Source organism: Lupinus angustifolius, chromosome LG05 (genome assembly GCF_001865875.1).
Source record: "Lupinus angustifolius cultivar Tanjil chromosome LG05, LupAngTanjil_v1.0, whole genome shotgun sequence".
NCBI lineage: Eukaryota > Viridiplantae > Streptophyta > Magnoliopsida > Fabales > Fabaceae > Lupinus > Lupinus angustifolius.
This window is the reverse complement of record NC_032013.1, coordinates 22,075,570-22,088,009: the sequence shown is the minus strand read 5'-3', so window position 1 is coordinate 22,088,009 and position 12,440 is coordinate 22,075,570. Positions and strand designations below refer to the sequence as shown.

Here is a 12,440-nt window from a genome sequence, read left to right as displayed (position 1 = left end):
AAAAGAAAGAAAAAAAGAACTTAAGAATATTAATGATGATATGGACTAGTAATTGTTACTATTGGACTAAAGAATTGATATTAAGTTTGTCATTCTTAAATTTTGTTGGATATTGTGGAAAATTTTATGGACTAAAGTTTCAAGTTTGTAGTGTATTAAGTTGTTGAATTATTATTGTTTTACTAAAAGAGTATTGAATTAATATTGAATATTTTATTATTGATGTGTTTATTATTCATTTAGTTGACTTTACACTTTGCAAATTTTGTTCAATTATTTCTTAGAGGATTTTTTAAGTAAGTTGAAAAGCTGCGAAACCGAACCATTAATGAACAATTCGGTTCCTAAATAAAATTTGTGGTTAATCGAGTAGAACCGAACCATATATTTTGTGTTCTGTGTGATCACTAAATTGCATCAATAACCAAACCAAACTGAACTTTTAACCCCAACAGTCTACCAATAAAACATTGGTTGATGTACGGTGGCTAGACCATGATGTCAATGATTCAATTCCAATAAGTGATACTTATTGTGAAGTACATTCTTTAAAGTTAATGTTTGGAGAAGGAATATTATTCTCAGTACAATAAACATGTTTATATTAGAAAGGTTATGAGGTGAAAATTGCATACAAATATAATTTTTTGTTATGGTAATCTCTTACATTTCTAGGTAAGAAATTCATTATTTTTGGGTTCATGACTACTTCTTCCAACAAATATTATTTCCATAAATTAAATTATCAACCTTAGAGATCTAATGATATCTTATTCTACTAAACCAATACATTATTAATTAAATATAATATCTATATATTTTTACTCTAAAGATATTAATATACAATTAGTATATTATTTATCATTTTAAGTATACAATAATATACTATAATGTGTATATCGTCTTGGCATAGAAAAACTTGGATGAGGATATAATCAACGCCTCACTTTAAAGACAACCAATAATATATTGCAAACACATTTAGTTTTTGTAAAATAAAAATAAAAAAGACACATATTTTCTTTCTGTTCCCTTCTTCAACTTCTTAATACCATCTCCATGTTGAAATGATGTTCAAACCCATCTTAGGCCAGTAGCATAATAATTCCTGTTAGTTAGACATCAAGTTTTTAAAATAATTGCTATGTATTTAATTTACCAATTACAAATAATTTGTTGGGCAAAAATACTATCCTATGAGCAAGAGAATTGGGATTCATACTTAAGTCATTACATTAAACTTAAGAAGGGAGCTTATATTTAACCCTAAATAGTAGCTTGGATCCTAATCTCTATTAGTAATTCAATTTATGTGTGTATGAAAAACATATTAGTAACCATGTTCATGTAAAGATAGATTATAATAATCACAAGTAAAGTCCATGTATTATTAGAAAATTTTAGACTTTGCATTTATATTGAAAGTTCTAAAATGGATTAGCTACCAAAACCTTATAATTTTGACATATAACAAAGACAAAAAGGAGTAACAATGAAGAATTAGAGATACATAACCTCAATCTCATGCAAGAGCAAAAATGGTTATATAAAAGTTGATGTCCTTTTACTGTCTGAATAATTTAACAGTCACTACAAAAAGTATCATCTCATCTTTTTGGGTAATAAATTTATCCATTTTAGGGTGTATGTTTCTCCTAGTAATCAAATCACTGACTTTGAGAATCTAGTAAAGTTTTACATCACTAGACCAACGTCTTTTTGATGATCAGCCACATGTTAATAATTTTTAGATAGGAGATAAGGAATTTACCCAATATTATGAGAATAAAGTATATGAGGTAATTTATCTCCTTAAATTTACTCATTGTCTCACAAATGTCTTATTTTCATTCTCTCTTGAAGTTTTCATTTAAAATATATTATAAAATTAAAAAATAAGACACATATCAAACAATAAATAGATTTAAGGAGATAAGTTATCTCCTGATATGAGTATATATTTTATTCTCTATTTTGATATTAAGGAAATTCTTGCCTTGGGAATCGGGATATTCTTTGTGCATAATACAAAATAATTATGTTAATTCTACTGTTTGTGTGAGGACTCTCTATTTATAAATAATTTGCAAGTAATTTTTTAAGCCTTTATAGAGTTGTGATGATCTAAATGATCCTCACAAACCTAACTCATATAAATTTTATAACACAAAAAATAAAACATATATTATTTGTTTAACTTGGAATACAAGGTTTAAAATAAAAAGTCTTTGAGTGTATGTAAGGAATATGCTTTCTTGTAGCTATAACTCTAGATCCCTTGTTCATCTTAATTTTTGCCTTCTCCACCAAATGGGCATATATCTACTATCCCATAAGTTGTACTATTGTATGTGCTATCAATTGTGATTGGTCAGAAAAATAATTAATTATTAGTTTTTAACTTAAATATATTTTTTAACCAATAACAACTTAATGGTACATACAGTTACACAACTTGTGGGACATAAGATGTGCTCTACAAGCAAACAAACTCACCCAAATTAGGATTCTGAATTCTCCTTAGGGCCTTTCTATTACTTGACCATCAATTCATGCAAATGAAAAAGGTGGAAGCAAAATTTGTTGTGTTTCTTTTTTCTTATAAAAATGATAATGAAAAAATTAATTGGCATCTAGCCTCATTCATAAATAGGAGACATTGGGCACACATGGGAGTGAATGAGGGTAGCCAATAACATGAATCACTTGAGAAAAGGACCACTTCAAAATGTGCCATTTTAAAAATAAAATAAAACAAAAAATTAAAAGAATATTCTGTAGCATCTATGTTTTATTTTGCACCTTTCCCATATATTTTCCATAGATTATACTTGGTCATTATCATGATATTTGTGAATACACTATTTTTTTGTTATAATTAACAAATGATTTATTACAATTTTGATGTATTAACATATTGTAATTTTAATATATAATAAATTATAGTCGATCAAAGAACAATTTTCAATCTCCAATGCCAAAAAAAAAATTTTTCGTCAAATTGTACATTAAGTGAAATTTTAATATACTAATATCATAACTGAAATGGAATATAATAAATAGACATGATGAAAAATCAGAACTCAAATATAATTTGTGGCTGAAATTAATATTATATTTTTAATTAATTGTATTTGTAATTTGAAAATGGGAGAAGATTCACTTATACTTGGAGTAAGTTTTAAAGATTTATTCCATATTATAGCCATCAATTTTAGGAAAATTTAATAATTTGAATTAATGAATAAATATAAACTATTAGATTTCCCTAAAATTAATAGTTATGATGGAAAATAAGTTTTTTAAACTTACTCTCTCTTGGAGTAAATTATGCAACAAAACCACTAATGCTAGAGCAGCCAGTGTTATAAAAGCTGGTTCGTGCCGGCCGGTTCAACCGATAAATCAATGAACCAGTCTTAATACTGGTACGGTACAATAGTTATACCGATCATGCAATCATATCGGTTAAAACTGGCCAAAACCGATCAAAACCAGTCATACCGGAAGGTTTTCAATTGAACCGTACCGGTCATACCAGCCAGTTTTTATTTAAAATTAATTTTTAATGAAATTAAAAAAAATATTGATTTTTTTATTGATTTTTCAACATTAATAATAATATATTATATTTTTATATCTAATTTTACTAGTATGTGGTTTAATTAATAAATTATCAATTAAACCACTATACTATTATACCAGTACCCTAACTGGTTTGATTACCGGTTCAGTATTGAAAACCATGAGAGCAGCCATCTTAAAGATAATGAATCTTTTGTTTTCTTAAAACTTGTGGGACCCGTATGAGTATGGTATAAGTTAGAAGCATGGTAAAATTATACGATTGGAAAGATAATTATTAACTTTTTTCTGTTTTTAGGTAAAATTGTGAGAATAATTTCGATAAGATTGTTGAAATCTTAATTATATATAAAAGACTCGACATAAAGGTTGATTTCCAAATTGATATGCCTTAAATATAAAGTTAGAACAGCAACAGTTTTGTGGAATTGCATTATAGATGAGATAAATATTAACTTTGTTTTGTTAAAGTGAAATTGTGAGAATGATTTTGGAGAGAAAATTGTAGCCTTAATTATATAAAGAATGTTTAATATATAGACGTGTTGATAAATGTTTTCTTGGAAATAATTTCTCTGTTTGTAGGAAAATATATTTATTGTTTTAGGTCTTTCCATATTATATTAGGTAGGGACTAGTGTATTAGGCCTCCTTTGATAAATACATTTAATATTAATGTTTATTTAGCATTAAAAATCTTCATGAGATATATTAAAACTCTATGTTTTTTCATCTGAAAGATACGCACGTAATAAATTAAATACATAAACATATTGTTTATTATAAAATATTTTAATTTTCTTCATACACGACAAAATATATACAAAAATACAAACAAGTTATCTCAAATCACATTAGTTTAACAAGAGAGAGATGAGTGACATTATAAAAAGTAGAAGAAAGCAAAGTTCGGGTTTGTTTATTGCTTAACCTTTAGTATATAGTCAAAATTAATTCATATAATATATGAGGTAGGTGTATGTTAATCACCACAATACATAATTGAATTTAGAACCTAAAATACCTAATCTCATATCATCAAGATGGCCTTTTTCTTACAAATTTGAGACTTTTAAAATGAACTACCACACCATAAGTGAACAAATAGAAACATCAATTCATGTAAATAAAGAATGAGAAAAAAATAAATGCATCAGAGAAAGTGTATGAGTTTGATACATTATCACTCCATCATCTACGTTCATATTTAATCATCATCGACTCTTTAAAAAATAATACAATTAAATAGTTAATGATATATTAAGTGTATATAGATATTTAATCTGGCAATGCATAAATATTACACTCATATATAATTATATACTTCAACTTGTGCATAGAAAAATTACAATCATGCATGTTACATGAGATAGAAACTGCAATTTTTTTATAGTTAATATGTTAGTGTTGGGTGTGAGGTGAGTTCTTTATTTTGATATAGTTCAACAATAATAAACCTGTAAACACCCACAATAGAAGTCAAATTTGCAAGAATTAGTTGACCAATTATCACATACTAATTAAGCAAGTTCATGTTTATATATATATAATGATATTTAAATAACTAAAAATAATTTTATCCATAACTCTAATGATATTTTATTTTCATTTTCTCCATCTTTGCTCTAATAAGCAAGTTCATGTTTTTTCGTCCACTCTATGCTTTTTGTTTTGCTTCATTTTGTGTCTCTTGTTTCTGACTTTCCATTGGTGCTTGCTTCTCCAACATATCAGGGTGAGTTTTATATTTAATATATACAAGTGATTAAATTGAAATTGTTTATGCTAAGAAATTGGATGAGTTAGCCTAATTCACAAGGAAGTTTGAACATTTTATTATTAATAATAATAATAATCAGGAGTGTTGATTAATAAAAATAATATTATATTACTATATATTTTGTAATAACTATGATTTTTTTCTAATTTAAGTATACTGTTTTTTAATGTTCCTTAACATTAATTTCGTTTATTTTTTTCAAAAAGATAATTTATTTTAAGAAGCAAACAAAGTTGCAAACTCCTAAATTAGTGCAAAATCCAGTTACTTGTCTTGCATGTCAAATAATCTTAATCTGTTGGAGAACCTATATTACATGAGAAGAAAATTTGTCTTTTAGAGAACCTATATTCAATGTGAAGAAAAAGGAAAATGAACTTTATCAAGTGTGATGGTTTTGATAAGATACTCTGGTGTGATGATTACTCAATGATCATGGACATGAGTGACCCTTCCTAATGTTACGAGAAGATATATTCTAAAACCAGGACATATAGATCACATATTTTTTAAGAGTATCTCATCATTATTTGTTATAGATTAATCAAAATATTACTTTTTATTTTTAGTTTTTTTTATTCATGTGATATTATTTGATTAGTTAGGAATATCGTAATGATGTGATAGAAAATGTGAAATAAAAATAAAGTGTAATAAATATTTTGACATACATTTTAGTGATTGGATATATTTATGGAGGGATGAGGATCACCTGTCCCAATTTTATGTCCCAAACCTTGTTCCCTTCTATTAAATATTCACACATCAATTATATATGTCAGTTTATTAGGAAGTTATCTCAATTCCATTTTTACCTTTTTCTCTACTTATTCAAACTCAATGCAGAACCTCTTTACCACTTCCCCTTCCTGGTGACAAAAGGGAAAACCCCCACTCCAACGTCTCTCACTCTCTATCCTCTTCCTCCTTCTCCCTCCACCTCACCCCCACCGGCCTTGCGGACTTTCTCACCACCGCCCCACCCTCTTCCCCTCTCTGCTTCGCTTTTGCTCACGTCCAACACCTTCCATTCTGTGAGGCCCTTCACCTCATTGCCTCTTCTTCTTCCGCATTTATGGCTTATGCGAAACGATAGAATGATTGTTTTAGAACTGAGTACTTTGCTTTAGCTAATGACTGTGATTCTCATCTTCCGTGGGCTACACATGTTATTGGTGTGATGCCTGAAGCTATTAATCTTTGGATTGGTAATGAACACTCTCAAATTTCATTTCATAAAATGGAAGGGATGAGGAGGTTCAGTCTTTGAGCAAGTGTCAAAATAAAATGGACTCTTGGATTGAGTTTGGATGAGAAGAGGAAAGAGTAAAAATGGAACTGAGATAACTTTCTAATAAAATGAGTGGATATATATAATTGATGCGTCAAGTTTTAATTGGAGGGAATAGGGTTTGGGACATAAAATCAGGATAGATGATCCCCATCTATTATGGAGTCACCAGTGCTATCTTTCATAATATATATCGCAAAACTATGGTTGGTAATGAACTGAATGAACTTGTTCACTTCCAAAAAATCAAGAGGTTCACATCTGTTGTACCAATGTTTTGTGTCACTTCATGTGACAGAAGATATGATTGGCTAAAAAAATATCTAACAATTATAGTTTTAACTTAAATAATTCTTGTCAACCAATCAAAATTGATGGTACATGGAGTGATACGACAGGTGTACTCTCAAATCTTAGAGTCAAAAATTCTATGTTTTGTACATGGCTCACTAATCCCTAAACAACTCAATACAATAAAAACTCCAAAACTCAAGATTCTTTTCCCGGTAATGCAATTATCCGATTAGAATTGAGCTTTTATCCAATCTTGATTATTTGGCTACTAGCCAATGGTAGAAACATGAATCCTACAAGCTCAACCAATCATTGGCGTTAGAGCATAGAAACATTCATTGAATATGTGGGGCATGAGTCAATCTTGGCTATTGGGCCTTGAGCCTAATGGAAAAAACAAGTCATAAGAAAGGATGTTAATTTCTCCATTGGGTATTCTTGCTACATTAAAATTAGTATTAAGATTATTACCAATGATAAAAATCTAAAATTTGATTGGTTCCGTCACTATCCTAAAATAATTTTAGGATTTGATTAATGTAAACTAAGTCATCATAAGTTCTTACCATGTGAGTTTCTTTATTCATAAAATCGAGAAGAATTTTTAAAGTATAAACTAACATAGTTTGTGTAGTAATTATATCAATTCTTTCTCACACTTTTTCCACCAATTACAAAGACAATGATTAATGGTTTAGTAGATAGGATGATAAAAATGATATTTTTTTAGTAAAGAAAAGTAAAAAAATTAAGTTATCTTTTGAAATGGTGATATATATATATATATATATATATTTTTTAAATAAAAATAAATTTTACTTTCAAAATCTTAATGCCCATGTAGAAGACCAAAACCAACTATCCAAGTAATATGCTTCACAACTTTTTCATTTTTTAGAGTTCAATATTTATATATAACATAAATGAATGTTATATTTTCAATGTAATATATTATGCTCTTTTTAAACTCTTTAGCCACAAAAAGTATAAGAGAAAAAAATATATACATAAATAGTGTAAGTGTATTTTTATATTTTACACTATTAATGCATTATTCATTATTTATTTTAAATCATTATTAACTCTTAAGAAATAATATTATAAATGAATATAAATGATATACTAAATGTATATAAATATTTACACTAATAATATATAAATTTTACACTCCCATTATAAACCAGCATATGAAATATAAAAAACTTAGAAAACACTAAATATAAAAAAAAATATAATTACATTATAAAACATGAAATTTTCTTTCCCATGAAAGACACGATCCTCTTCATTGTTCATTCTCTCCCTTTGTCCCTTTTTCTCTCTCTTCACCGCGCCCTTTCTCTCTTCTCTTCCCTCTTCCAATACGGATTGTGATCAATTATTGCTTCCTTCACTTTCTTTCAACGGTAATTGGATTTTTCTCCACCAAAGTTTAATTTTTTGCTACAAATTATATGCTTTTTGTGGCAATCTAGGGTTAAATTCTCTTCATTCACGTTTTCTGATGAAAGGAAAAAACTTGTATTCTTGGTTTGTGATCACATTCACCGGATTATAATTTCTGAGCTTTTTCTTTTAACTCCATTAATAATTTTGCTTTTCTTTTAACTTTAATGTAAAAAAAAATTAATTTTTTAATTTCTTATGAATTTTCAACAGAGTTGACTTTGGAGGTGTTCCTCGTACGTTATATTAATCTCTGAAACTTGGAAGTTGCAAGCTTTTGTTTTGATGATAACAAGGTATCTGTTCTTTTGGTTTGTTTGGTGGGTGATGATGAAGTTGGGATGTTATGGATTATGTACTTTCTTGTTTGATTATGAACCTTGAAAGTAGTTGGACAACAAAAATAGTATATTTTTTTCAAACAATTTTTTGATCCCTTGATTATATATATCCATGATTCCTACAATTCATGAGGGCTATGAAACTATGAAAATTAACTTCACATATTTTCATGAGTATATATGTATATGGAGATATTTTTATATTTTTATGGATATGTTTGGGTTTGGGATGCTTATAGAGCCACCCTTATTTGGTTCAAGTTGGCTACCCTTTGAAGTACAAAAGCTGCATTTTTCATGTAATCATGTCCATTTAATGTATCATAAGTTATTTTCCAATTGGTTAGCTACTGACTAATGTTGATAAGGAATATTATGGTGTCAAAATTTGACTATACGCCATGTAGCACCAATACCTAAAATGGTTGTCGTACTGGTAACTATCGTATTGGATTCTTCGATGTTTTTAAGATGCTTGTCCTCTATATATATTCCGATTATATTATGAATGCTTCCAATTTTGCATATCAACTTATGTGTATCATGCCGTATTCATATTTGTGCTTCCTAGACTGTACACTTTATTTTCTTGTGTTGACTGTCCGCTCTTGTGGTTTTATCTAATTGGTTTTTAGTTTTTCTTACAAATGTGATTGAGTTATTTACCTTGCCTGGAATATTAGGATTAATTTGCATCATCAAATCTCTACTTATGGATCAGACGACAGATTCGGAAATGGATCAACAAAATCAAGGATATTTTCACTCTGAACCCTGTATCGTTTTGAGAGGCTCCGCGAGTTCCTCACATCCGAATATCCGCACAATGGTGTCAGCTTCAGGGAACACAACTAATGTTGCTTCCTACTATTTACAAGATGCTTATGACAATACTAGGGGGTATGGGTTGGCACAGTACAATGGCATTCAGCCTCAACATAATCTTGACATGGGTGGTGCACCGGCAGCCAACATATATTATTCTGGCATGAATCCTTCTTCTAGTACTGGTGTATTTACCCCTTTGGCTCTAAATCACCAAGCCTCTGATCAGTTGCCAGGTTCAAGCGCATTTGCAGTCTCCGGAAGTTCTTCAGATAATTTTGGAAGAAGCAGTGCTTTCATGGATGACGTCAGAGCTCCATACAAACGGAAAGTTGCTGAAGGTATCAGAGGAAATCACCAGTATTTTAATGCTCCAGCTAGTTCTTCTGTTGCTCCCCCTAATGCAAGACATGATGGGGTCGCTACGATGGATAACGCATCATTTTCCTCGCACATGCCATCACTTGTGGAAGTAGGACCACACGGTAGTGCATGGAACAGGTCAAGTGAGCCTATTATGGTGCATGACCACAATCATTTGATTCGTGGAAATTATTTAGGGCAGCACTTTCTGCCAGCTCCTCCTCCATGGTTTGAGCAGCAGTTGAACAATGATGGCCATACCACCGCCTGGAATCAACCTCTTCCAATGCCTTATATGCAAGGTATATGCTTCCATTTTTGGAGCTTTATTCTCTACCCCTCATAGGCCACAGGCCTGTCTTCGTTTTATTGCCTGGGCTTGTGTTCTTTTCTAGGCTTGAGTCTCAGAGGCTGCAAGCCTGCTGCAACAATTGGATTTCATCTTAGGATTGTCATTGGGCCGTGAGGCATAAGGGCCCTAATACCATGTTGAAATTTAAAGTTGGCCGATCCAAGTCTTTTCTGGGAGAGTGGGTTAATGAATTTATAGTGGTGCGGTTTGTAGCTTTAGATGCTTGTTATTTGTTCAAAATTGCCAAGGTAATTTAGATTTATAGAACCCAAGTTTATATAACCTTAAACTTTCTGATAAGCCACCATTGTGGGACTCAATGGTTTCTAACGAATTAAATAATTGCATAGATTTTTTTATGCGTATGACTATGATCTGCCTCATCCAGTGTCAATTAAGTTCATAACAATTAACCCAATTTTTTTGAATGTGATATGCTATTTCCGAGTTTTGTCTGACAGTCTTTCCCTATTATTCTCCAGCACCAAATGTTAATGGAAGTTCATTAGAGAATGCAAGTATGGGTTTGCAGAGATATCATGATACATCCAGCAACAGAAATGGCCTCAGGTTTCCTCATCCCTCTCCTGCCAACCATCCACACCATAATTATCATCATCCTGCGCTACCTATGCAAGGAGTAAGAGGGCACAATATACACTTTCACCCTCCGGTAACTGCAGCTTCATTTAGGGTTCCTACAAATCCTTCTCGCAGTGCCATGATCCCTGCACAGACTGGTTTTGAGATGGTTCCTAGGCATGTTGGCCCTGCTCCGTCAGCAGGCCTACGGATATATCGACCTCATAGAGCAATCATGCCCGATGCAACTCTCGGACACAGAAATCTCCCCTCCATGGGATTTCTCCAAGTGGATGTAATATTTTCCATCTCTCTTGATAACTAATATTTTACTCCATATGTCGTTCTAATGTAGAAAGAATAATACTTTCCTTACATAAAAATGCATTGATTTTCTTACCACTTAAAGCTGATTTGTGTAGGATGTTGCTTTGATCGATGAAGTCGGAAATTTGGTTGACCATCACAGAGATATGCGCTTGGACATAGAGGATATGTCGTATGAGGCAAGTACACAAGTCTGATACTGTATTTTTCCTATCAATGAGGGCAGGTATGAAGTCTTACACTTGAAATTTGACAACAGGATCTTCTTGCATTGGGTGAGCGGATTGGCAAAGTAAGCACCGGTTTATCAGAGGAAACAATTACAGCTCAACTGAAGACAAAGACCTATTTAGCACCCGCTACCGCTATTAATTTGGAGGAGCTACCTTCTGACAATCAGGAATCCGATTCGTGCATAATATGTCAGGTATGAGCATTTACCTATACGCCTCATTCAATTTTTTATTTTGATGGAAAATATAGAAGCCCCACATAAGTTGGAAATGAGAAAAGTAAATAAATATAAAGCTCGGAGTTTACAAGTCCAAATGGCCATACGCATTTTGGACAAAGTAGCAACTCTCGCATAATCGAAGACAAAGTAGCAACTCTCTCGCATAATCGAAGACAACATTACTGTACCACATCGCAAGACTTGGACCGGGCCCATTTTAAATTTCATTTATATTGGCATTAAATTTCTGGGATGGTGCTGCCTTTGATTTACTTATGAATTATATCCCCTATTAATTGGACTATTTGTATCTAATTTCACAGGACGAATATAAGGACCAAGATAAGATTGGAGTTCTTCGATGTGAGCACGAGTATCATGCAGATTGCTTAAAGAAATGGTTGCTTGTCAAAAATGTATGCCCAATATGCAAATCAGAAGCCTAGACTTTCAGGAAGGAATGATGATGTATAGAAATAAATGAAGTCTACACCTCATTCTCATCCTACCTTATGTTATTCTTGGCTAATCTATTTTTGAACAGAGTTTATATGATATGTATTTTTGTATATGTAAACTTGCACATATATAGACAGTTACAGTGCCCAACTCATTTATTTTTTGCATCAGAACTTTGTATCTATGAATATGTACATACTTTGTTCTGTTTGATGTATTAACTTCAGGTAACTATACCATTGTTGTTTATGATTTATTATTTTGATATGTATGGTTGGAAATTTCATGGCTCTTCATGTGTTTTGCATTATTGCATTCTCTTCATGTGGGGTATGCAATGA

General features: G+C 30.9%; 1 protein-coding gene across 3 annotated transcripts; it reads left to right on the top strand.

The window, feature by feature from the left end:
• On the top strand, positions 8,223-12,348 carry LOC109348124 (E3 ubiquitin-protein ligase MBR2-like). Of its 3 annotated transcripts, XM_019588361.1 has the most exons (8): positions 8,223-8,356; positions 8,610-8,692; positions 9,421-9,972; positions 10,027-10,227; positions 10,760-11,154; positions 11,282-11,365; positions 11,446-11,613; positions 11,964-12,348. In XM_019588361.1, exons 3-8 carry the CDS (start codon positions 9,450-9,452, stop codon positions 12,084-12,086), a joined length of 1,494 nt encoding a protein of 497 aa, XP_019443906.1. In that variant the 5' UTR covers positions 8,223-8,356; positions 8,610-8,692; positions 9,421-9,449; the 3' UTR covers positions 12,087-12,348. The 3 variants fall into 3 exon arrangements, with proteins under 3 accessions (XP_019443906.1, XP_019443904.1, XP_019443905.1); XM_019588359.1 differs by having other exon boundaries at positions 9,421-10,227; XM_019588360.1 differs by lacking the exon at positions 8,610-8,692 and having other exon boundaries at positions 8,231-8,356; positions 9,421-10,227.